We start from the raw sequence: 23,783 nt of genomic DNA, 5'->3' as shown, positions 1-23,783 counted from the left end.
ATAGACTCCTGACTTTTTCTGTTCTTTTCTTTACTTTTTTTTGTACTGAGGGTGGAACCCAGGGGCTTTTCTACATCTGGGCGATACTCCCAGACCCATTTTATACTTTATTTGGAAACAGGGTCTCACTAAGTTGCTGAGAGCCTCACTCAGTAGCTGAGGCTGGCTTCGAACCTGCGCGATCCTCCTGTCTCAGCCTCCCAAGTGCTGGGATTAAAAGCGTGCGCCACCACGCCCGGCTGACTCCTGACATTTTGCCTGACCTCCTGCACCCTAATAGAGGGAGGAGGTAACTCATGCGCATAGAGCCAGAGAGAGTGGCCCTGCGCTCCCCCTCCAGCATTCCCACGGGCCTCCTGAAGGGCTCCAGTCTCCCCATCTCTGCCAGGGGGAGGAGGGAAAGCCCGGACTGAGCAACACTACAGCGCCCATCCATCTCCCTGCCCGCCCTCCTCCTCCTGGGTGCCAGAGTGGCGGCCCCTGCCACATAATCTGTTTTCGCTCCCACCCAGAGCATCTCTGTCTCCATGGAAACTGCTCCTGTATCCCAGCGCTCCCAGCCAGGCTCCCAGCTCCTGCAGGCAGTCCTCCTCCCTTCTGCAACCCAGGCCCTGGGACCTCAGTAAGGCTGCCTTCTCTTTGCTGTGCCTACACATCGGTTTGTTGTCTTTCATTCCCTCTGGACACACACACACACACACACACACACACACACACACACTGTACTCGGGACTGAACTTAGACCCTTCTTTTTTCTTTTGTTTAGATTACTCAACATTTAACATTCATTCCTCTATTCCTTTTCTCTCCCTCCTCCTCCTCCTCCTCCTCCTCCTCTTCCTCCTCCTCCTCTTTTCTTGTGGTGCTAGGGATTGAACCCAGAGGCATTCTACCTCCAAGCTATTCCTGCGTGCCCCATTTTTTTTTCAATACTGGGGATAGAACCCAGGGGCATTCTACTTCCAAGCTACACCCCAGCCCTATTTGTGTGTGTGTGTGTGTGTGTGTGTGTGTGTGTGTGTGTGTGTGTGTTACTGGGGATAGAACCCAGGGGCTTCTACCCCTGGACTACACTCCCAGACCTGTTTTATATTTTATTTGGAAACAGGGTCTCACTGGGCTGTTGAGAGCCTCACTAAGTAGCTGAGGCTGGCTTTGAACCTGCGCGATCCTCCTGTCTCAGCCTCCCAAGTGCTAGGATTACAAACGTGCGCCACCATGCCCGACTCTCATTTTATTTTGTTTTGTTTCATTTTATTTTATTTTGCAATTCTGGGGATGGAACCCAGCGGCATTCTACCTTCAAGCTACATCCCTAGTCCTAGTTTTTATTCTTTATTTTGAAACAGGGTCTCACTGAGTTGCAGAGGGCCTCACTAAGTAGCTGAGGCTGTCCGCAAACCGCGATCCTCCTGTCTCAGCCTCCCGAATGCTGGGAGAAAATCCTGTCTCAGAAAGTAGTGAGGCTTTAATCATTCTAGTGAGACTCTGTTTCAAAACAAAAAAATAAAAGCCGGGCGTGGTGGCGCACACTTGTCAGCATTCGGGAGGCTGAGACAGGAGGATTGCGGTTCGCGGCCAGCCTCAGCTACTTAGGCCCTGCGCAACTCAGTGAGACCCTGTTTCAAAATAAAGAATAAAAACTAGGACTAGGGGTGTAGCTTGGAGGTAGAATGCCCCTGGGTTCCATTTCTAGTACCATTAAAAACAAAAAACAAACAAAAAAAATAAAATAAAATAGTGCTGGAGGTGGAACTCAAAGGTAGAATGCCCCTGGGTTCCATTCCTAGTACTGCAAAAGAAACAAAATCAAATTGAACAGCAAGAAGAAGGTGGACTCCAAGGAGCAGATCTCTAAGATCCCTGAAATTCCGTGATTATTTGGGGGTTGTTGGACAGTTCACCAAATCCTCAAGATTAAACCCACGTGGATTACAGAGAATTTGAAAGTCGAGGGGTCAGCAATCCATCTGCAGACTCCAAATTTAGGCTGATGAATTAGGGTTTCAGCTGAGTATATTTTCCAGCTTGCCTGTGTGTGTGTGTGTGTGTGTGTGTGTGTGTGTGTGTGTGTGTGTGTGTGTTACTAGAGATTGAGCTCAGGGGAGTTCTATCTCTGAGCTACACCCCCAGCATTTTTTTTTTGAAACAGAGTCTCACAAGTTGTAGAGGGCCTCACTAAATTGCTGAGGCTGGCTGCAAACCTGTGAGCCTCCTGTCTTAACCTCCCAAATACTGGCATCCAGGTCACCTTTCAAAGAATAAAATGATAATACACATTATCAGCTGTGTGTGTACCATTGAGAACTATGGAAAAAATACCCCCATATCTTAAAATTCTGTCTTCAAAGAATCTAAAAAGAATGGGCGTTGTGGTGCCTGCCTGTAATCCCAGCCACTCAAGAGGCTGAGACAGGAGGATCTGCAAGTTCCAGGCCAGCCTGGGCAACTTACCCAAACCCTGTCTCAAATAATAATAATGAAAGCCGGGTGTGGTGGTGCACACTTGCAATCCCAGCATTTGGGAGGCTGAGACTGGAGGATCTTGGTTCGTGGACAGCCTCAGCTACTTAGTGAGGCCCTTTGCAACTTAGTGAGACCCTGTTTCAAAATAAAGAATAAAACAGGGCTGCGGGTATACCTCAGAGGAAGAATGCCCATGGGTTCGATCTCCAGTACCATAGACAAAAAATAATAATAACAGTGAATATAATAGCCAAGCATGGCAGTGCACACCTGTTCTACCAGTATTAGGAGGCTGAGACAGGAAGATGGCAGGTATGAGGCCATCCTCAACAATTTAGCAAGAGCCTGTTTCAAAAAAAAAAAAAAAAAAAGCTTGGCATGGTGGCGCATGCTTGTAATCCCAGCACTTGGGAGGCTGAGACAGGAGGATCGCACAGGTTCGAAGCCAGCCTCAGCTACTGAGTGAGGCTCTCAGCAACGTAGTGAGACGTAGTTTCTAAATAAAGTATAAAATAGATCTGGGAGTACATCCCAGAGGTAGAAAGCCCTTGGGGTCCATCCCCAGAACCACTAAAATAAAATAAATCTGGGTGGGGTAGCACACACCAGTAATGCCAGTATATGAGAGGCTGAGACAGGAGGATCTCTAGCTTAAAACCAGCCTCAGCAACTTAGCGAGACTCTGTTTCAAAATAAAAAATAAAATGGGGCTAGGGGTGTAGCTCAGAGGTAGAATGTTCCTGGATTCCATCCCCCAATATAATAATAATTAATAGTAATAATAGGCTGAGGATGTAGCTCAGTGGTCAAGCAACCCTGGATTCAATCTCCAGTGTCACAAAGAAAAAGATCCAGAAAGATCCACATTAAAGTGAAGTGAAGCCGGGCGTGGCGGCGCACGCTTGTCATCCCAACATTCGGGAGGCTGAGACCTGGAGGATCGCGGTTCGCGGCCAGCCTCAGCTACTTAGTGAGGCCCTCTGCAACTCAGTGAGACCCGGTTTCAAAATAAAGAATAAAAAATAGGGCAGAGGGTGTAGCTCGGAGGTCAAATGCCCCTGGGTTCCATCCCCAGACCCGCAAAAAAAAAAATTAAAAAAAAAATAAATAAATAAAGTGAAGTGAGATGGATTTGAAAGAAACCCTTGGCGTGCCCACATCTGGATGGACACTGTTACTACATTGGACACCAGAGGGCACATCTGTAATCCCAGTACTTGGAAGGCTAAGACAGGAGGACCGCAGGTTCAAGGCCAGCCTCAGAATTTAGTGAGGAGCCGGGCGTGGTGGCGCACGCTTGTCATCCCAGCGTTCGGGAGACTGAGACATTAGGATCGCGGTTCGCGGACAGCCTCAGCTACTCAGTGAGGCGCTTGGCAACTCAGTGAGACCCTGTTTCAAAATAAAGAATAAAGCCGGGCGTGGCGGCGCACGCTTGTAATCCCCGCTTGGGAGGCGGAGACAGGAGGATCGTGCAGGTTCGAAGCCAGCCGTGCTGGCGTAAGAGACCCTGTTTCAAAAATATAAAAAATAGGTCTGGGAGTGTAGCCCGGAGGAAGGAGGGCTTCCAGGAACCCCAGTACCACCAAAAAATAATAATAATAATAATAAAAATAAAGAATAAGAAATAGGGCTGGGGGTGTAGCTCAGAGGTAGAATGCCCCTGGGTTCCATTCCTAGTCCCACAAAAAAGAAAAGAAAAAAAAGAAAAAGCCAGATATGGTGGCCCACGCTTGTAATCCCAGCATTCAGGAAGCTGAGACAGAAGGATTGCAGTTTGTGGCCAGCCTCAGCTACTTAGTGAGGCTCTCTGCAACTTAGTGAGACCCTGTTTTAAAAATAAAGGTAAAAAAAAAAAAAAACAAAAAACCAGGAGGGGTGGCGCACGCTTGTAATCCCCGCATTTGGGAGGCTGAGACAGGAGGATCGTGGTTCGCAGACAGCCTCAGCTACTTAGTGAGGCCCTCCACAACTCAGTGAGACGCTGTTTCAAAATAAAGAAAAAAAATTGGGCAGGGGGTGTAGCTTGGAGGTCAAACGCCTCTGGGTTCCGTCCCTAGACCCATAAAAATAAAAATAAAGCTGGGCGTGGTGGCGCTTGGGAGGTGGAGACAGGAGGATCACGCAGGTTTGAAGCCAGCCTTGCTGGCTTAAGAGACCCTGTTTCTAAATTTAAAAAATGTAAAAATAGGTCTGGGAGTGTAGCCTGGAGGTGGAAGGGTTCCATCCCCAGTATCACCAAAAAAATAAAAAAATAGTAATAAATATTTTAAAAAGCAGGGGGTGTAGCGAATGCCCCTGGGTTTCATCCCCAGACCCACATAAAAGAGAGAGAGGAGAGAGGAGAGAGGAGAGAGGAGAGAGGAGAGAGAGAGAGAGAGAGAGAGAGAGAGAGAGAGAGAGAGAGAGAGAGAGAAAGGAAGAAATTAGTGAGGCTCTCAGAAACCTAGTGAGACCCTGTTTCCAAATAAGAATTTTTTTTTTTTTTTGGTGGTACTGGGGGTGGATCCCAGAGGCTTTTTACCTCTGGGCTATATTTCCAGACCTTTTTTTATATTTTATTTGGAAACAGGGTCTCACTGAGTTGCTGAGAGCCTCACTAAGTAGCTGAGGCTGGCTTTGAACCCGTGTGATCCTCCTGTCTCAGCCTCCCAAGCGCAGGGATTATAAGCGTGCACCACCATGCCCGCTCAAATAAGAAATTTTTAAAAATGGTCTGGGGGTGTAACTTGGAGGTAGACCACCTCGGGGTTCAATCCCCAGTACAATCACGCAAGCAACCAATCAATTGGCATTAGTTCCTTCAAAGCGTCCTTTCAAGAGCTGGGCAGTTCTTTCAGTAGGGCAGTCATTTCTCCCCACATTTGAGAAGTCCTTTTGAATAATTAATCCAGCCTCATGACCTTGGCTTTTATCCCAAATGACAATTCTCAGTTTGACCACCCATCATGTTCTCGAAATTTGACCCTAGGGCCGGGATGTAGCTCAGTGGCAAAGTGCCTGCTTTGCAGGTATAGCGCTCTGGGTTCGATCCCCGGTTCCAAAAAAGACAAAAAAAGAACCCCTTTAAAAAAAAATAAGCTAAGAACAAACAAAAAAGCCGGGCGTGGTGGCGCACACTTGTAATCCCAATGCTTGGGAGGCTGAGACAGGAGGATCGCACAGGTTCGAAGCCAGCCTCAGCTACTTAGTGAGGCCCTCAGCAACTTAGTGAGACCCTGTTTCCAAATAAAATAGAAAATAGGTCTGGGAGTATTGCCCAGAGGTGGAAAGCCTCTGGGGTTCCACCCTCAGTACCACCAAAAAAAAAAAAAAAAAAAAAAAATTGACCCTGAGTGACTTCTAGCCATTTCCAAAAATTGCATCCTCCTTTAAAAGATGACAGCCAGAGTCGGCGTGGTGGCGCACGCTTGTAATCCCAGCATTCAGGACGCCGAGACTGGAGGGTCGTGGTTCATGGCCAGCCTCAGCTACTTAGTGAGAACCTCTGCAACTTAGTGAGACCCTGTTTCAAAATAAAGAATAAAACGCCAGGCGTGGTGGCGCACGCTTGTAATCCCGCGCTTCGGAGGCAGAGACAGGAGGATTGTGCAGGTTCAAAGTCAGCCATGCTGGCTTAAGAAACCCTGTTTCCAAATAAAATATAAATATAGGTTTGGGAGTGTAGCCTGGAGGTAGAAGGGTTTCCAGGAACCCCAGTACCACACACAAAAAAAAAGAATAAAAAATTGGGCAGGGGGTGTAGCTCGGAGGTCAAATGCCTCTGGGTTCCATCCCCAGAACCACAAAAAAAAAAAAAAAGAAAAAGAAAAAGAAAAAGAAATTGGGTCTCACTAAGTTGCAAAGGGCCTCACTAAATAGCTGAGGCTGTTCATGAACCACGATCCTCCTGTCTCAGCTCCCCGAATGCTGGGATTACAAGCCTGTACCACCATGACTGGCTGCATGCGGGTCTCTTGTAGAGCGTTGAACACCTGTTGAACGTCCTGAGGTGCTCACTGTAAAAAGCCAGCTCCGGTTTATGAATAACGCATTTTCTCATTTCTTTCGCATCCTGGAGAGCTCCAAACTTTTTCCTTGCCTTCCCAGACCTCCTCCCCCATCCTCCTGTGCCAAGCCTCACCTTCCTGAGCTCAACTCTTCCCTGCCTGCAATTAGGCAAAGACTCAAGTTGCTGAATCTTCAAAATCTGCTTTCGATCGAAAGGTAGGCGGGGACAGGGGACTCTAATGGATTCTGGAAAATGATATCACTCATTCTCAAAAAGCCCTTCATTGATTTGTAGGCAAGATGACTGTCTTAGCCCAACATTTCAGAGGGGCCCAGTGACTGGTGCCCACTGGGCAGAGCACCAGAATCCTTCCTGCATGGGGTAGGGCATAAAGGGATGGAAATCACTGCTCCAGAGGGCTCTGTTGCCAGGTACTGTCAACCACCACATCTCCACCATTAGACAGGTGTCATAGACAGCCCTCCCCACCCATGAGGTACTTTTTTGTTTGTTTCTGTGGGTCTGGGGATGGAGGCCAGGGGCATTCGACCTCTGAGCTACACCCCCTGCTCTATTTTTTATTCTTTATTTTGAAACAGGGCCTCACCAAGTACCTGAGGCTGTCTGTGAACCATGATCCTCCGGTCTCAGCCTCCCGAATGCTGGGATTACAAGTGTGCGCCACTTATTTTTGGCTTAGTACTAACGATTGAACTTTAGTTCCTCAGTTGAACTAAGGTTCAGTTCTTAGAAGGGGTGTTCTAAGAACTACACCCTAATCCCCATTTTATTTTATTTTACTTTTTTTTTTTTTTTGGTGGTACTGGGGTTCCTGGAAGCCCTTCTACCTCCGGGCTACACTCCCAGACCTATTTTTACATTTTTCTTTGGAAACAGGGTCTCCTAAGCCAGCGCGCGCGCGGCTGGCTTCAAACCTGTGCGATCCTCCTGTCTCCGCCTCCCAAGCGCAGGGATTACAAGCGTGCGCCACCACGGCCGGCTATTTTATTTTACTTTGAAACAGGGTCTTGCTAATCGCTGAGGCTGGCAATGAACCTGTGATCCTCCTGCCTCAGCCTCCCAAGTACAGGGATTCCGAGCATGCACCACCATGCCCAGCTACACTGCAGTCCTTCCTTCCTTCCTTCCTTCCTTCCTTCCTTCCTTCCTTTCTTTCTTTCTTCCTTTCTGCACTGGGGGTGGAACCCAGGGGCTTTCTTCCTCCGAGCTACACTCTCAGACCTATTTTATACTTTATTTGGAAACAGGGTCTCACTAAGTTGCTGAGAGCCTCACTCAGTAACTGAGGCTGGCTTCGATCCCTGTCTCAGCCTCCCAAGTGCTGGGATTACAAGCGTTTGCCACCACGCCCGGCCGCTACACCGCAGTACTTAAAAGTTCACTGGATACTCTTTCTTTCATCCTCTGGAATCCTCCCCACTGTTTTACAAAGGAAGAAATAGAGCTTCAGAGAAGCCAAGTGAAAGACCAAAGTTGCTAAGGTCAGCAAGTTAAAGTCTCAAACCGGATCTCTCTGGGTCCCATTCTCATGCTTTTTATTTTTTTTTAAATATAAAAGGAATCAATTACACCCAAAGTAAATTCTGATTTCAAAAGCCATTTCCATAAAGACGTCCAACAGAGACCCTAACATAATGCTGTCCGCTCAGATCCAAGAATACAGACCCCCAAATCCGAAGGCTCTGCCCCCTGCCTGCAGCTGCGTCGCCTTGAGCCCCCTCCCCAGAGGGTGTCTCCGCTCAGAGGAAGAGAAGCTCTCTGTGTCCAGCTCCTCCGAGAAGGCGCCCCAGTGCCTGGCGCCCGCGTCGGGGGTCCCGCCCTCGCCCCTTCCCTACCTGCCAAGAGCTGCATCCAGGCGCAGATCTTGTAGACCGTGGCCGTGTTGCAGAAGAAGAAGAGGGCGAAGCAGGTGATGCAGCCGAGGATCAGAACCATGGACAGCAGCACGAAGAAGGCGGCCGCCTTGAAGGCGCCGGACGGGATGGTGCTGAAGTCGGTGAAGGAGCCCCGGCAGGTGAGCTCGCGGCCCGCCAGCCCGCTGCCCACGCAGTAGTGGAAGAGGCCGAAGTAGCCGGGCTTGGGGGTGCTCACGCTGTCACCCACCCAGTAGGGCTGGATGAAGACCACCACGTTGATGATGGCGAAGCAGATGGTGAAGATGGCCCACAGCACGCCGATGGCCCGCGAGTTCCGCATGTAGTGCTCGTGGTACAGCTTGGAGGCCTCCTGCGAGGGCAGCATGGTGCCCGGGGGCGGGGCAGGGCCGCGGGGCGCCGGCGGAGCTGGGGACGCAGGCGGCGGCGCCCCGTCAGGGGCTGGGGGGCGGGGCGGGCGCCCGGGGCTGGGCGGGAGTCCTGACAGCGGGGGTGGGTCCCGGGGCCTGGCGAGGGTCTCCCCCTGGGGGAGGGCTTAGGAGGGCGCCGTGTGAAAGTTGGGGGGCGCCGGGACGGGGGTATGGAAAGTGGACGTGGGAGGGCTGGGGGCTTGGGGGTCAGTACCAGGGGGCCTGGAGGGAGACTGGGGTGCGTCCTGGAGGACTCGCACGGGGGCCCTGTAGAGGGACCTCGGAGGGGGCCTGGGGGCTGGCGCGGGAGGCAGGTCTGGTCTGGGGTGTCCAGAAGAGGGTCAGAGGAGGATTCCCGGGGCTGGCACTGTGGTCAGGCAGCTGAGCCGGCGGCCCGGGCCGGGAAGAGGGTCTCGGAGGGCCGAGCGGAGGCGCCTGGAGCGAGTCTGGGCTGAAACTGCAGGAGCTGGGCAGCGGGCGGGGTGGGGGCGCCTCCGGCCGGGCGGGCTGCAGGCTGGGCCCCCAGGCCCGGCCGGGGCTGCAGCGGACCCTGCACTCTGCAGGCCGGGGCTGTGCGGGGCGGGGGGCGCGGGGGGCGGCGGCCAAGGGGGGCGGCTGCGGGGAGACCCACCTGGGCCGGGTCCGAGGCGGCAGGTCCGGGACTGGCACGGCCTAGGCGCCGGGGATCGGCGCTGCCAGCAGCGGCTGCCTGGGCCCAGGCGGCGGCCTCTGCGCAGCCTCCATCTTGCTCGGGTTCTGGCCGGGGCGCGCGCTCGTGCAGGGCTCTGCGCGGCCCGGGCGCGCTCCCGGCGGGCGAGCGCGCGCGCGGGGTGGAGCGGGGGATGGGCGCGCCCGGGTCTGGCGGGCAGAGGGGCCCACGGGCGCAGGCGAGCTCCCCGGGGTGCCCCGCCGCCCCCTCCAGTCCCCGGCTGGCTTTGGGGCTCCTTTCCCCTTTCTTTCGGTCTGACTTGTAGGGCTGGGGGTCCCCGCCGAGCTCGTGGGGACGGGGAAGGAGCCCCCCGGGTATTTTCTAAGAGGATTTAAAACCCAGTGTCTTGCTACCAAATTCCCTCCGTGACCACCTGCTCCAGGGCCTGAGGTCGCAAGGGTACGCTTCCAGTCTTTGGGTCTCCGAGGCGGTGGAGGTTCTGAGTCTCCTAGGAGACTGCCAACATCCCTGGGAGAGGGAACCCCCAAAAGTGTGAGCGCCCACGCCTCCGCGGGGATTCCTTGGCCACCGCCAGAAAAGGAGGAAGGACCCAAAGGATGCGACCCAGGGCGGCAGCAAGGGGCTGGGAATTTGTGGATGGTCCCTTCTCACCTCCCAGCGCCCACAACCCCGTACCTGGTGTGCAGGGTCCCTGGCACTAAGGATCGTTTAAAGAAGCTGAGCCGGTGGCTCAGCACTGGAGAGGCTGAGACAGGGGGATAGCAGGTTCGAAGCCAGTCTCAGCTACTTAGTGAGGCCCTCGGCAACTTAGTGAGACTCGGTTTTAAAATAAAGGATAAAAAATAGGGCTGGGACACCTCTTCCTGTCTCAGCCTCCTAAGCACTGTGATTATAAACGTGTGCCACCATGCTCGGCTCAATACTGACATTACAGGCATTCACCACACACCCAGCTTTATATAATGATTTTTTTTTTTTTTTTACCAAGATAGATGCAAATTTCGACAGACTGATCCTTGTTTGGGTCCAGTGTATGAGCCTCACGAGCATGGGTTACATAATTCACACACACACACACACACACACACACACACACACACACACACACCTGTGAAGCAGAGTTTAAATTTTAAAAAAAAATTTTTTTTTTTTTGGTGGTACTGGGGGTGGAACCCAGGGGCCCTCTACCTCCGGGCTACACTCCCAGACCTATTTTATATTTTATTTGGAAACAGGGTCTCACTAAGTTACTGAGAGCCTCACTCAGTAGCTGAGGCTGGCTTCAAACCTGTGCGAACCTCCTGTATCAGCCTCCCAAGCGCAGGGATTAAAGTGTGTGCCACCATGCCCAGCGACTATGTGACTTTCTAACCATGACACTGTGTGTGTGTGTGTGTGTGTGTGTGTGTGGGTGTTACTGAGGATAGAACCCAGCCTTATTTTTTATTTTTTGCGGTACTGGGGACTGAACCCAGGGGCATTCTGCTTCCAAGTTACACCCCAGCCTTATTGTTTACTCTTTATTTTAAAACAGGGTCTCACTAAGTTGCGGAGGACCTCACTAACTAGTTGAGGCTGACCGCGAACCTACGTTCTTCCGGTCTCACCCTCCCAGGTTCTGGGATACAAGTGTGCACCACCACACTCAGCTCCCAATTTTTATTATTTGTTTTGAAACAGGGTCTTTCTAGGTTGCTGGGAGTCTCACTAAATTACTGAGGCTGGTCTGTTTTTGTGTGTGATTTTTTTGTTTGTTTGTTTGTTTTTTGGCTGGGGATGGAACCCAGGGGGATTTGACCTCCAAGCTACAACCCCTGCTCTATTTTTTATTCTTTTTCTTTTCTTTTTCTTTTTCTTTCTTTATTTATTTATTTTGCAGGTCTGGGGATGGAACCCGGGGGCATTTGGCCTCCTAGCCACACCCCCTGCCCTATTTTTTATTCTTTATTTTGAAACCAGGTCTCACTGAGTTGCAGAGGGTCTCACTAAGTAGCTGAGGCTGGCCTCGAGCCACAATCCTCAGGTCTCAGCCTCCCGAATGCTGGGATGACAAGCGTGCGCCACCACGCCCTGCTTGCTGGTCTGATTTTGAACCTTCTGCCTCAATCAGAAATTCTGAGTGGACTCGGATTATAGGCATACGCTAGCACGTCTCACATAGGCTTTTTTTTTTTTTTTTTTTTTTTGTACTGGGGATTAAACCCAGGGCATTCTATTTCTTTTTTATGGGTTTGGGGATGGAACCCGGAGGCATTTGACCTCTGAGCCACACCCCCTGCCCTATTTTTTATTCTTTCTTTTGAAACAGGGTCCCACTGAGTTGCAGAGGGCCTCACTAAGTAGCTGAGGCTGTCTGCGAACCGCGATCCTCCTGTCTCAGCCTCCCGAGTGCTAGGATGACAAGCGTGCACTGCCACGCCTGGCTGGGCATTCTATTTCTGAGCCATACCCTGAAACCATTTTTTTTTTAAACAGGGTCTTACTAAGTTGCTGAATGCCTCCCTCATATGCTGAGACTTGCTGTGAACCTGCGACCCTCTCACCTCAGACTCAAATACTGGGATTGCAGGCATGCGCCACCGTACCACTTTATACTAGATTATACATCATGTAAGAATGTTTGAATAAGCAGGGCTTACAGGCATGCACCACCATGCCCGGCCTTCCAGCCTGATTTTGTTTATTCTTTTTTTTTTTTTTTTTTTTTTTGCGGGTCTGGGGATGGAACCCAGGGGCATTTGACCTCCGGGCTACACCCCCTGCCCTATTTTTTATTCTTTATTTTGAAACCGGGTCTCACTGAGTTGCAGAGGGCCTCACTAAGTAGCTGAGGCTGTCCGCGAACCGCGATCCTCCAGGTCTCAGCCTCCCGAATGCTGGGATTACAAGCATGCGCCACCACGCCCAGCTGTTTATTCTTTATTTTGAAACAGGGTCTCACTGAGTTGCAGAGGACCTCACTAAGTAGCTGAGGCTGGCCACAAACTGCAGTTCTTCTGCCTCCGTCTCCTGAATGCTGAGATTGCCAGCATGCACAGCCACGCCCATCTTCCCCTTAGCCCTATTTTTATTTATTTATTTATTTATTTATTTATTTATTTTTGTGGGTCCGCGGATGGAACCCAGGGGCATTCTACCTCCAAGCTACAGCCCCTGCCCTATTTTTTATTCTTTATTTTGAAACAGGGTCTCACTGAGTTGCGGAGGGCCTCACTAAGTAGCTGAGGCTGTCCGCGAACCGCGATCCTCCGGTCTCAGCCTCCCGAATGCTGGGATGACAAGCGTGCGCCACCACGCCCGGCTTCCTATTTTATTATTCTTTATTTTGAAACAGATTTGTGTTTCAGATGCGGAGGGCCTCACTGAGTAGCTGAGGTTGGCTGCAAAACCTTCAATCGCCCTGTCTCAGGCTCCCAAGTAGCACCACAATTACAAATGCGTGCTACCGTGCCCAGCAACATCGGAATTTGAGAACTGTCTTTACTACGTATTAACCAAGTGGCTAAGACGCTAATCTTACTCTTCAAAGTCTTGTTTTCAGCCAGGTATGGTGACGCGTAGGATTGGAGGCGGAGACAGAAGGATACAGGATGGGGGACGGCCTGAGCAAGTACTGAGACTCTCATCAATCTAGCAAGACCCTGTTTCAAAATAAAAATGAAAACAATAGAACTGGGGGCGTAACTCAAAGACAGAATGCCCCTGAGTTCCATCCCCAGTGTCAAAAAGTAAAAAATAATAAAAAGTGAACTTGGAGAAGTTACAGAAAAATGTGAGAGTTCTCCATAGAGTGTGTGTGTGTGTGTGTGTGTGTGTGTGTGTGTGTGTGTGCACACGTGCGTGCTACGGGGATTGAACTCAGTGTGTGCGGGTCTACCTCCAAGCTGTACCCGGACCTTTTTTTTTTCTATTTTTAAATTTTTTTTTGTGTGTGTGTTTTTTGGTGGTACTGGGGATGGAATCCAGAGGCTTTCTACCTCAGGGCTATACTCCCAGGCCTTTTTTATATTTTATTTGGAAACAGAGTCTCACTGAGTTGCCGAGAGCCTCCCTAAGTAGCTGAGGCTGGCTTCGAACCCGTGTGATCCTCCTGTCTCAGCCTCCCAAGTGCGGGGATTACAGGCGTTCGCCACCACGCCCGGCTAGGACCTTTTTATTTTTTATTCTGAAACAGGGTCTCTGTAAGTTATGTAATTAATAATAAGTAATTAATAATATGTATAAGTAATTAATAATAAGTATGTAATTAATAATAAGTTAAGTTATGCTGGCCTTTTTTGTTTGTTTGTTTGTTTTACTGGGGTGGAACCCAGGGGCTTTTCTATCTCCAGGGCTAAACTCTCAGACCTATTTTATACTTTATTTAGAAACAGGGTCTCACTAAGTTGCTGAGAGCCTCACTCAGTAGCTGAGGCTGACTTCGAACCTGTGAGATCCTCCTGTCTCAGCCTCCCAAGGGTGAGGATTACAAGTGTGCCACCACGCCCGGCTGGAGCTGGCCTTGAACCAGCAATCCTCCCGTCTCAGCCTCCCAGAGGTAGAATGCCCATGGTTCAATCTCCAGTACCACAAAATTGGAGCATAGGGTTGGGGACATAGATTGAGGCTACAGTGCTCCTAAATTCTCACTAAATTGCTGAGGTAGGTCACAAAGCTGCAGTTCTCCTGTCTCAGCTTCCCAAGGACTGGGATTACAGGTGTGTGCCATAGTACCATTTACTAACTGCTCTTAAACCTCAGTTTCCTGATCTCTAAAGGAGGATGAACTGGGCTTGGTGGGGATGCTTGTAATCCCGGTCCTTGGGAGGCTGAGACAATACACGCTGGGCATGGTGGCACACATTTGTAACCCCAGCATTCCTGAGGCTGTGACAGGAGGGCCAAGGTTCGAGGATAGCCTCCACTGCTTAGTGAGGCCCTTTCCAACTCAGTGAGACCCTGTTTCAAAATAAAGAAAAAATTGGGAACCGGGCGTGGTGGCACACGCTTGTAATCCCAGCATTTTGGAGGTTGAGACAGGAGGATCGCAGTTTGAGGACAGCCTCAGTTACTTAGTGAGGCCCTCTGCAACTCAGTGAGACCTGGTTTCAAAATAAAGAATAAAAAAATAGGGCAGGGGGTGTAGCTTGGAGGTCGAATGCCCCTGGGTTCCATCCCCAGACCTGCAAAAAAATAAATAAATAAATAAAAATAAGGGCTGGGAAGCCGGGCGTGGTGGTGCACGCTTGTAATCCCAGCATTTGGGAGGCTGACTGGAGGATTACGGTTCGCGGACAGCCTCAGCTACTTAGTGATGTCCTTTGCAACTCAGTGAAACCCTGTTTCAAAATAAAGAATAAAAAATAGGGCAAGGGGTATAGCTCGGAGGTCAAATGCCCCTGGGTTCCATCCCCAGACCCGCAAAAAAAAAGAAAAAAAAATAGGGTCTGGGGGTGTAGCTCAGAGGTAGAATGCCCCTGGGTTCTATCCCCAGTACTGTAAAAAAAAAAAAAAAAAAAAAAAAAGAATCTGTGTGAGGCTTGTTATTAGGTAATCCACCAGACAGCTCCTTGATTAGCAACACAAGTGATATTCCACCAGGCGTCTCTTGGGGTGCCATTGAGAGATATTAACTATTAACTTGAGGACATAAATCAGTCAGACCCGAGAATTAATTCCGTCTCTCACTGAAGCATCGGCCCTAAGAGACATGGCCCCTTGGGAACTGTCTCCTGTTTAGCTGTTTCTCTTCCTTTCTTCCTTTCTTCTTTCCTTCCTTCCTTTCTTTCCTTTTTTCCAGGAACTCCAAGAATATATAATGAGGGTTTTAAGAGAAAATACCCATGTAGTCCAATACATAACAAAAATATAGTCATAATAATAACAAAAATACCTGTTGGGTCTCACTGAGTTGCAGAGGGCCTCACTCAGTAGCTGAGGCTGGCTGCAGACCTGTGATTGTCCTGTCTCAGCCTCCCAAGTAGTGAGATTACAAGCATGCACCACCATGACCAGCTCTGAGTGTGCATTTTTATTATTTATTTAGTTTAGTTTTAATTTCTTTTGCAGTACTGGGAATAGAACCTGGGGGCATTCTACCTCCCGAAGCTATACCCCCAGCCCTAGTTTTTTTTTCTTTTTTGGTGGTACTGGGGTTCCTGGAAACCCTTCTACCTCCAGGCTACACTCCCAGACACCTATTTTTTATGTTTTTATTTGGAAACAGGGTCTCTTAAGCCAGCAAGGCTGGCTTTGAACCTGGATGACCCTCCTGTCTCCTCCTCCCAAGCACAGGGATTACTAGCATGCGCCACCATGCCCGGCTCCTAGTTTTTATTTTATTTTATTTTTTTATTTTTCTTTCGGGAGGCTTAGACCTGGAGGATCGCGGTTCGTGGACAGCCTCAGCTACTTAGTGAGGCCCTCTGCAACTCAGTGAGACCCTGTTTCAAAATAAAGAATACAAAATTGGGCAGGGGGTGTAGCTTAGAGGTCAAATGCCCCTGGGTTCCATCCCCAGACCCGCAAAAAAAAAAAAAAAGCCAGGCATGGAGGCTCACGGTTATAATCCCAGCATTCTGAGGCTTCTCAGCTACTTAGTGAGACCTTGTTTCAAAATAAAGAATAAAAATAGGGCAGGAGGGCTGGGCGGTTTCAAAATAAAGAATAAAAAAATAGGGCAGGGGGTGTAGCTTGGAGGTCGAATGTGTACCAGTATTGGGAATGGCCTAGGAAGATTTGAGAAAGCTCTGATTATTAATATATTTCAAAAATTGGGTGAAGGGAAAATCTATGCAAGGACTTGGTTTCTGCCTAAAAGCAGGCAACTATTCCAATGTAAATTAACCTAGCTAAAAGTAACAAGTCAATAGGAGAGGAGAACTAGGCCTGTCTCTATCTAAAGACAGATCATTTTTCTTTTTTTGGTGGTACTGGGGTTCCTGGAAGCCCTTCTACCTCCGGGCTATACTCCCAGACCTATTTTTTACATTTTTTATTTGGAAACAGGGTCTCCTAAGCCAGCACGCGCGGCTGGCTTCGAACCTGCGCGATCCTCCTGTCTCTGCCTCCCAAGCTCGGGGATGACAAGCCTGCGCCACCACGCCCGGCTAAGACAGATCTTGAGAGGAGAACTAGGCCTTTCTCTAAAGACAGATCTACAAGATGATCTAGGAAGGATGGAGCAGGGTTTGACCTTGCCCTTCAGGAAAGAAGACACCTTGCCACACCTTGCTGAGGGAGGTACCTTTCAGGGTTAAGGGGAGGTACCTTACAGGGACTGTTCACTACATCAGAATTACATAACCAAGATGGAGGTCATGGGTATAAAAGTCCAGTCCAGGTGCGATCCCTTTGGTGTATTCATTTCGAGTCACCCCTCCATGCCAGTCTAGTATGGAGCTGTATTTCTATTTTCTGTATTTCTATCCTTCTAATAAACTTCTTTAAATCTACAGCAACTGTCCAAGCTATGCATATTTATTCTTAGCTTAGGATAAGAACCCACGGTAATTTTCGGGTTTTGGTCATTTTGGCTTTTGTTATGGGTTGGGGGAAAGTGTGTCCGGGACCCTCGCAGGGGTTCCCGGGAACAGTTTCCTTAAACCATATTCTCCCAATCCATAACAGAATGCTCCTGGGTTCCATCCCCAGACCCACCAAAAACAATAATAATAATAAAAATAAGCCAGGAGTCATGGCACATGCTCGTAATCCCAGCATTTGGGAGGCTGAGACTAGAGGATCGCGGTTCGCGGACAGCCTCAGCTACTTAGGCCCTCTGCAACTCAGTGAGACCCTGTTTCAAAATAAAGAATAAAAAATAGGGCAGGAGGTGTAGCTTGGAGGTAAAATGCCCCTGGGTTCCATCCCCAGTACCGCAAAAATAAAGAAATAAAGAAATTAATTAATAATAAAAATAAAATAGCAGAAAGCTAACATCCTATCTGAAATAAAATAATTGAGATTCACCTGGGTATGTTCGCTGTGAGTTTATTCCTAGAAAACCCACTACTCTTGTCTTGCCCTTTGAGTCTCCTGCTGTTATTTTTAGCCTGCTAAATACTGAATGAGCAAGGCCCTCTCCAGTGGGATGTTAATAAGCAAAGAATTTGCCGACCTTCAGTGTCCAGCTGAGTCCCCCCAGGAAACCTGGTGTTCACCATGCAGACTCTGGGACCACGCTGCATCGGTCCCATTGGCTAGCCTGGGGTCCAGACCTTTAAATGACCTCTTCCATCAATTTCATATACACATGTATGATTCAGGAAAATTTATTTTTCATTCCTCAATCGAGCATTAAATCTATACCAAGTGTCCTATTCTTGCCAGAACTCACTGAGAGAGAGAAGAGAGTCGTGTGTGTGTGTGTGTGTGTGTGTGTGTGTGTGTGTGTGTGTGTTATGAGGATTTCAACCCAGTGGCATTCTACCGCTGAGCTACACCCCTAGGCCTTTTAAAAATTTATTTATTTAAAGCCGGGCGTAGTGGCGCACGCTTGTAATCCCCGCACTGGGAGGTGGAGACAGGAGGATCGCGCATGTTCGTAAGAGACCCTGTTTCAAAAATATAAAATAGGTCTGGGGAGTATAGCCCAGAGGTAGAAGGGCTTCCAGGAACCCCAGTACCACCAAAAAAAAAAAAATATATATATATATATATATATATATATATATTTTGCAAGCCTGGGGATGGAACCCAGGGGCATTTGACCTCCGAGCTACACCCCCTGCCCTATTTTTTATTCTTTATTTTGAAACCAGGTCTCACTAAGTTGCAGAGGGCCCCACTAAGTAGCTGAGGCTGGCCGAGAACCACAATCCTCCGCCCTGCCCTAGTCTTTATTTCTTTTTTTTTTTTTCTTTTTATTTTTTTTTTGGTGGTACTGGGGTTCCTGGAAGCTCTTCTACCTCCGGGCTACACTCCCAGACCTATTTTATACTTTTTTATGTTTGGAAGCAGGGTCTCTTAAGCCAGCGCCAGTAGCTTCAAACCTGCGCGATCCTCCTGTCTCTGCCTCCCAACAGTGGGGATTACAAACTTGTGCCACCCCGCCCGGTTAGTCTTTATTTCTTGAAACAAGGTCTGAGTTGCAAAAGGCCTTGCTTAGTAGCTGAGGCTGTCCGTGACCGGCGTTCCACTCTGCCTACCGAATGCAGGGATTACAAGCATGCACCACCATTCCCGGCTTTTATTTTTAAACATGTGGTTCTCCTGTCTCAGCCTTTCAAGTGCTGGGATTATAGGCACACACTACTGTGCCTAGCACAAAACAGTATTTTCATTTTTTGTGGTACTATGGACTGAACTAAGCTATCCCTCCAGCCTCATTTTATATTTATTTATTTTCATTTTATTTTATTTTTTTGGTGGTACTGGGGTTCCTGGAAGCCCTTCTACCTCCGAGCTACACTCCCAGAACTATTTTTACATTTTTATTTGGAAACAGGGTCTCCTTCGAACCTGGCCATCCTCCTGTCTCTGCCTCCCAAGCACAGGGATTACAAGCTTGCGCCACCACGCCTGCTTTAGGCCACCACGCCCGCTTTAGGCCAGGCTATTTTTGAAACAGGGTCTCTCTGAGTTGCAAAGGGCCTCACTAAGTAGTAGCTGAGGCTGTCCTTGAACCATGATCCTCCAGTCTCAGCCTCCCAAAGGCTGGGATTATAAATTTGCCACACCACACCCAGTTTAAATTTTGTTTTGAAACAGGGCCTTCTCAGGTTTCTGGGCCTGTCCTTGAACCTGAGATCTTCCTGTCTCAGCTTCCCAAATGCTTGGAGTGTGTGCCACCACACCTGGCTTCCAGTTTTTCTTTTTTTTTTTGGTGGAACTCGGGGTGGATCCCAGGGGCTTTCTACCTCCAGGCTATACTCCCAGAACTATTTTATACTTTATTTGAAAACAGGGTCTTACTAAATTGCTGAGAGCCTCACTCAGTAGCGGGGGCTGGCTGCAAACCTGTGCGGTCCTCCTGTCTCAACCTCCCAAGTGCAAGGATTACAAGCTTGGGTCACCACACCCAGCTTTTATTTTCATTTTGAAACAGGGTCTTGCTAGGTTGATGAGAATCTCAGTACTGGTTGAGGCTGTCCTCCAACCTGTGATCCTTCTGTCTCACTTTCCCAAGTACTGGGATTACAAGCGTGCAGTACCACACCTGGCTGGGAGACCCTGTTTCAAAATAAATAAAAAATATTTTGGGCCTGGTGGCACACACTTGTAGTCCCAGGATTTGGGAGGCTGAGATGGGAGATCACGGTTCAAGGACAACTTTAGCTAATATTTAGTGAGGCCCTTTGCAATTTAGTGAGACCCTTTTTATCTTATTTTATTTTATTATTATTTTTTTTTGGTGGTACTGGAGGTGGAACCCAGAGGCTTTCTACCTCCGGGCTATACTCCCAGACCTATTTTATATTTTATTTGGAAACAGGGTCTCACTAAGTTGCTGAGAGCCTCACTCGGTAGCTGAGGCTGGCTTCGAACCCGCGCAATCCTCCTGTCTCAGCCTCCCAAGCACGGGGATTATAAGCGTGTGCCACCACGCCCGGCTCAGTGAGACCCTTTTTAAAAGTAAAGAATAAAAAATAGGGCTGGGGGTTGTAGCTCAGAGATAGAATGCCTCTGAGTTCCATACCCAGTACCACAAAATAAATAAATAAATAAATAAAAATAAAGCCGGGTGTGGGGTGCACGCGTGTAATCCCCATGCTTGTGAGGCTAAGACAGGAGGATTGCACAGGTTCGAAGCCAGCCTACTTAGTGAGGCTCTCAGCAATTTAGTGAGACCCTGTTTCCAAATAAAGTATAAAAAAGCCGGGCGAGGTGGCTCACACCTGTAATCCTAGCATTCAGGAGGCAGAGACTGGAGGATCGCAGTTCGCGGACAGCCTCAGCTACTTGGTGAGGCCCTCCGCAACTCAGTGAGACCCTGTTTCAAAATAAAGAATAAGAGCCAGATGTGGTGGCGCACGCTTGTAATCCCAGCATTTGGGAGGCTGAGACTGGAGGATCGCGGTTTGCAGACAGCCTCAGCTACTGAGGCCCTCTGCAACTTAGTGAGACCCTGTTTCAAAATAAAGAATACAAAATAGGGCAGGGGGTGTAGCTCGGAGGTTGAATGCTCCTGGGTTCCATCCCCAGACCTGCAAAATAAGTAAATAAATAAATAATAAAAAATAGAAGCTGGGCGTGGTGGCACACACTTGTAATCCCGCGCTTGGGAGGCAGAGGCAGGAGGATTGCGCAGGTTCGAAGCCAGCCTTGCTGGTTTAAGAGACCCTGTTTCCAAATGAAAATATTTATGTGTGTGTGTGTGTGTGTGTGTGTGTGTGTGTGTGTGTGTGTCTGTCTGTCTGTCTGTCTGGGAGTGTAGCCCGACGGTAGAAGGGTTTCCAGGAACCCCAGTACCAAAAAAAAAAAAAAAATTAGGGCAGGGGGGTGTAGCTCGGGGGTCAAATGCCCCTGGGTTCCATCTCCAGACCCGCTAAAAATAATTAATTAATTAATTAAAAAATAGGGCTGAGAGTACAGCCCGGAGGTAGAAAAGCCCCTGGGTTCCACCCCCAGTACCACAAAACAAATAAGAGCAGCTGGAGGTGTAGACTATAGATAGATTGCCCTGAGTTTGATGCCCAGTACCAAAAAAGAAAGAAAGGGAGGGAGGGAGAGAGAAAGCAAGGAAGAATAAAAGAAACAAAGAGCTCACAGAGGTTGGTGCATAAGTACATTCTAGGACCAAGTGTACGCTGATCATATCGAGTCCTCTGTGGTACTTGGTGTCGCTACTTAATCTGTTGCAGGCGCCCCGCACATACTTAACCGACTGCGACCTCTGCTCCACACACAGCCCTAGGAGGCTCAGATTGCGGCTGAGAGTACTGAATCCTTTATTTATTTTATTTTATTTTTGGTGGTTTGGGGGTGGGACCCAGAGGCTTTCTACCTCCGTGCTATACTCCCAGACCTTTTTTTTTTTTTAATATTTTATTTGGAAACAGGGTCTCACTAAGTTGCTGAGAGCCTCACTAAGCAGCTGAGGCTGGCTTCGAACCCGTGCGATCCTCCTGTCTCAGCCTCCCAAGCGCGGGGATTACAAGCGTTCGCCACCACGCCCGGCGTACTGAATCCTTTAGAGATGAGGAGCCAGGTGCAGAGGAAGTCACTGGATGATGGAGAGGTGACCGCCTCAGTGGCTGTGCCGAGGCAGCAATATTCAAAGTGGGGAGCACGGAGCAGCAGCAAAGAACCTGCACACTTGGAAATACAGAGTGTGCCAGGAGCTGTGGCGCCCACCTGTAACCTTAGTACTCGGGAGGCTGAAGCAGGAGGATGGCAGGTTTGAGGCCAGCAGCACGCAGTAACTTAGGGACACCCTGTTTCCAAATAAAAAATAAAATAGGGAGCCGGGCATGGTGGCGCACGCTTGTAATCCCAGCATTTGGGAGGCTGAGACTGGAGGATCGCGGTTTGCGGACAGCTTCAGCTACTTAGTGAGGACCTCTGCAACTCAGTGAGACCCTGCTTCAAAATAAAGAATAAAAAATAGTGCAGGAGGTGTAGATCAGAGGTTGAATGCCCCTGAGTTTCATCCTTAGACCCGCAAAAAAAATAAATAAATAAATAAAGATAAGCCGGGCATGGTGGTGCACGTTTGTAATCCCCGCGCTTGGGAGGCAGAGACAGGAGGATTGCGCAGGTTCGAAGCCAGCCATGCTGGTTTAAGAGACCCTGTTTCCAAATAAAAAATAATAATAAAAAAAATAGGTCTGGGAGTGTAGCCCGGAGGTAGAAGGGCTTCCAGGAACCCCAGTACCACCAAAAATAAATAAATAAATAAATAAATAATGAAAAATAGGGTAGGGAGTATAGCTCAGAGATTGAATGCCCCTGGGTTCCATCCCCAACCCCCCCCACACAAAAACACCCTAGTATAAACACATGTAGCCGGGCGTGGTAGCGCATGCTTGGGAGGCTGAGACAGGAGGATCGCACAGGTTCGAAGCCAGCCTCAGCTACTTAGTGAGGCTCTCAGCAACTTAGTGAGACCCTGTTTCCAAAATAAAAACATAAAAGGTCTAGGAGTATAACCCAAAGGTAGAAAGCCTCTGCGTTCCACCAAAAAAAAAAACAAAAACAAAACAAAACAAAAAAAAAACACATGTATGCATACATCCATAAAAACTCCCAGTAATCCCAGTATTTAGGAGGCTGAGACATCTTCGGTGGAAGGACAGTCTCAGCAATGCAAGGAGACGGTCAGCAACTTAGGGAGACCCTGTTTCAAAACAAAAAATAAAGCTGGGCAAGATGGCACAGGCTTGTATCTCAGTACTTGGGAGGCTGAGACGGGAGGATCGCAGGTTCAAAGCCGGCCTTGGCAGTTGATCAAGGTTCTGAGCGAATAACTGAGACTCTGTTTCCAAATAAGAAAATCGGGCTGGGGGTATAAATTGAAAGTAGAATGCCTCTGGGTTTATTTCCCAGCGCTCAAAACAAACCAACAAAAAAGGGCTGAGGGTGGCTCCAAGGTAGAATGCTTCTGGGTTCACTCCCTAGTACCACAATAAATAAATAAGTGAATAATAAATAACCAGGCGTGGTGGCACACACTTGTAATCCCAGTCCTTGGGAGGCTGAGACAGGAGGATCACAGGTTCTCAGCCAGCTTCAGCAATTTAGCGAGCCCCTCAACAACTTAGCGAGACCCTGTTTCTTTTTGGTTTTTTTTTTTTTTGGTGGTACTAGGGGTGGAACCCAGAGGCTTTCTACCTCCGAGCTATACTCCTAGACCTTTTTTATATTTTATTTGGAAACAGGGTCTCACTAAGTTGCTGAGAGCCTCACTAAGTACCTGAGGCTGGCTTCGAACCCCTGTGATCCTCCTGTCTCAGCCTCCCAAGCGCAGGGATTACAAGCGTGCGCCACTACGCCCGGCTCCCTGTTTCAAAATAAAGAATAAAAAATAGACCTGGGAGTGTAGCTTGGCAGTAGACTGCCCCTGGGTGTCATTCCCCAGTACCAAAAAGAAATAAATAAAGAGGATATTCAAATCGGCAGTAAATGGGGGAAAGGTGATCGACTTCATTAATCAGGGGTATGCAAATAAAACTAAAATTAACTGTGCTGCAGGAAGCCAGATGCGGAGGGTACACAGCGTATGATTCCATTTATAGAAAAGTCTAGTGACAGGAAAGCAGCGGCTGCCAGGGGTGTGGGTGGGGCTGGGAGGGGACCCCAGAGCCTCCTGGGAGGTGACTCGTGTGTCCAGGACCTCGCTTTTAGTGATAACTTTATTTTGGGGGGACTGAGGATTGAACTTGGGAGCATTTTAGTTCTAAGCTACACCCCACCCCTATTTTTTATTCTTT

At 48.9% G+C, this 23,783-nt stretch overlaps 2 protein-coding genes across 2 annotated transcripts in view; one reads left to right on the top strand and one right to left on the bottom strand.

Annotated features, from left to right (window-relative positions):
- LHFPL4 (LHFPL tetraspan subfamily member 4) overlaps positions 1-8,719 on the bottom strand; it is a gene marked incomplete at both ends in the record, with an annotated part of 15,129 nt that extends 6,410 nt beyond the window's left edge. Inside the window, one exon of the mRNA XM_080718151.1 lies at positions 8,314-8,719. Coding sequence (XP_080574277.1) covers positions 8,314-8,719 — 406 coding nt within the window. The remainder of the gene's footprint in view (positions 1-8,313) is intronic.
- The window catches only part of LOC308278394 (CCA tRNA nucleotidyltransferase 1, mitochondrial-like), a gene marked incomplete at both ends in the record, with an annotated part of 995,237 nt that overhangs the window by 391,805 nt on the left and 579,649 nt on the right, over positions 1-23,783 (top strand).

The sequence above is a fragment of the Muscardinus avellanarius genome, assembly GCF_963383645.1.
Source record: "Muscardinus avellanarius genome assembly, chromosome: 22".
Classification (NCBI taxonomy): domain Eukaryota; kingdom Metazoa; phylum Chordata; class Mammalia; order Rodentia; family Gliridae; genus Muscardinus; species Muscardinus avellanarius.
The sequence above is the reverse complement of the archived record's forward strand: the minus strand, read 5'-3'. Positions and strand labels throughout refer to the sequence as shown.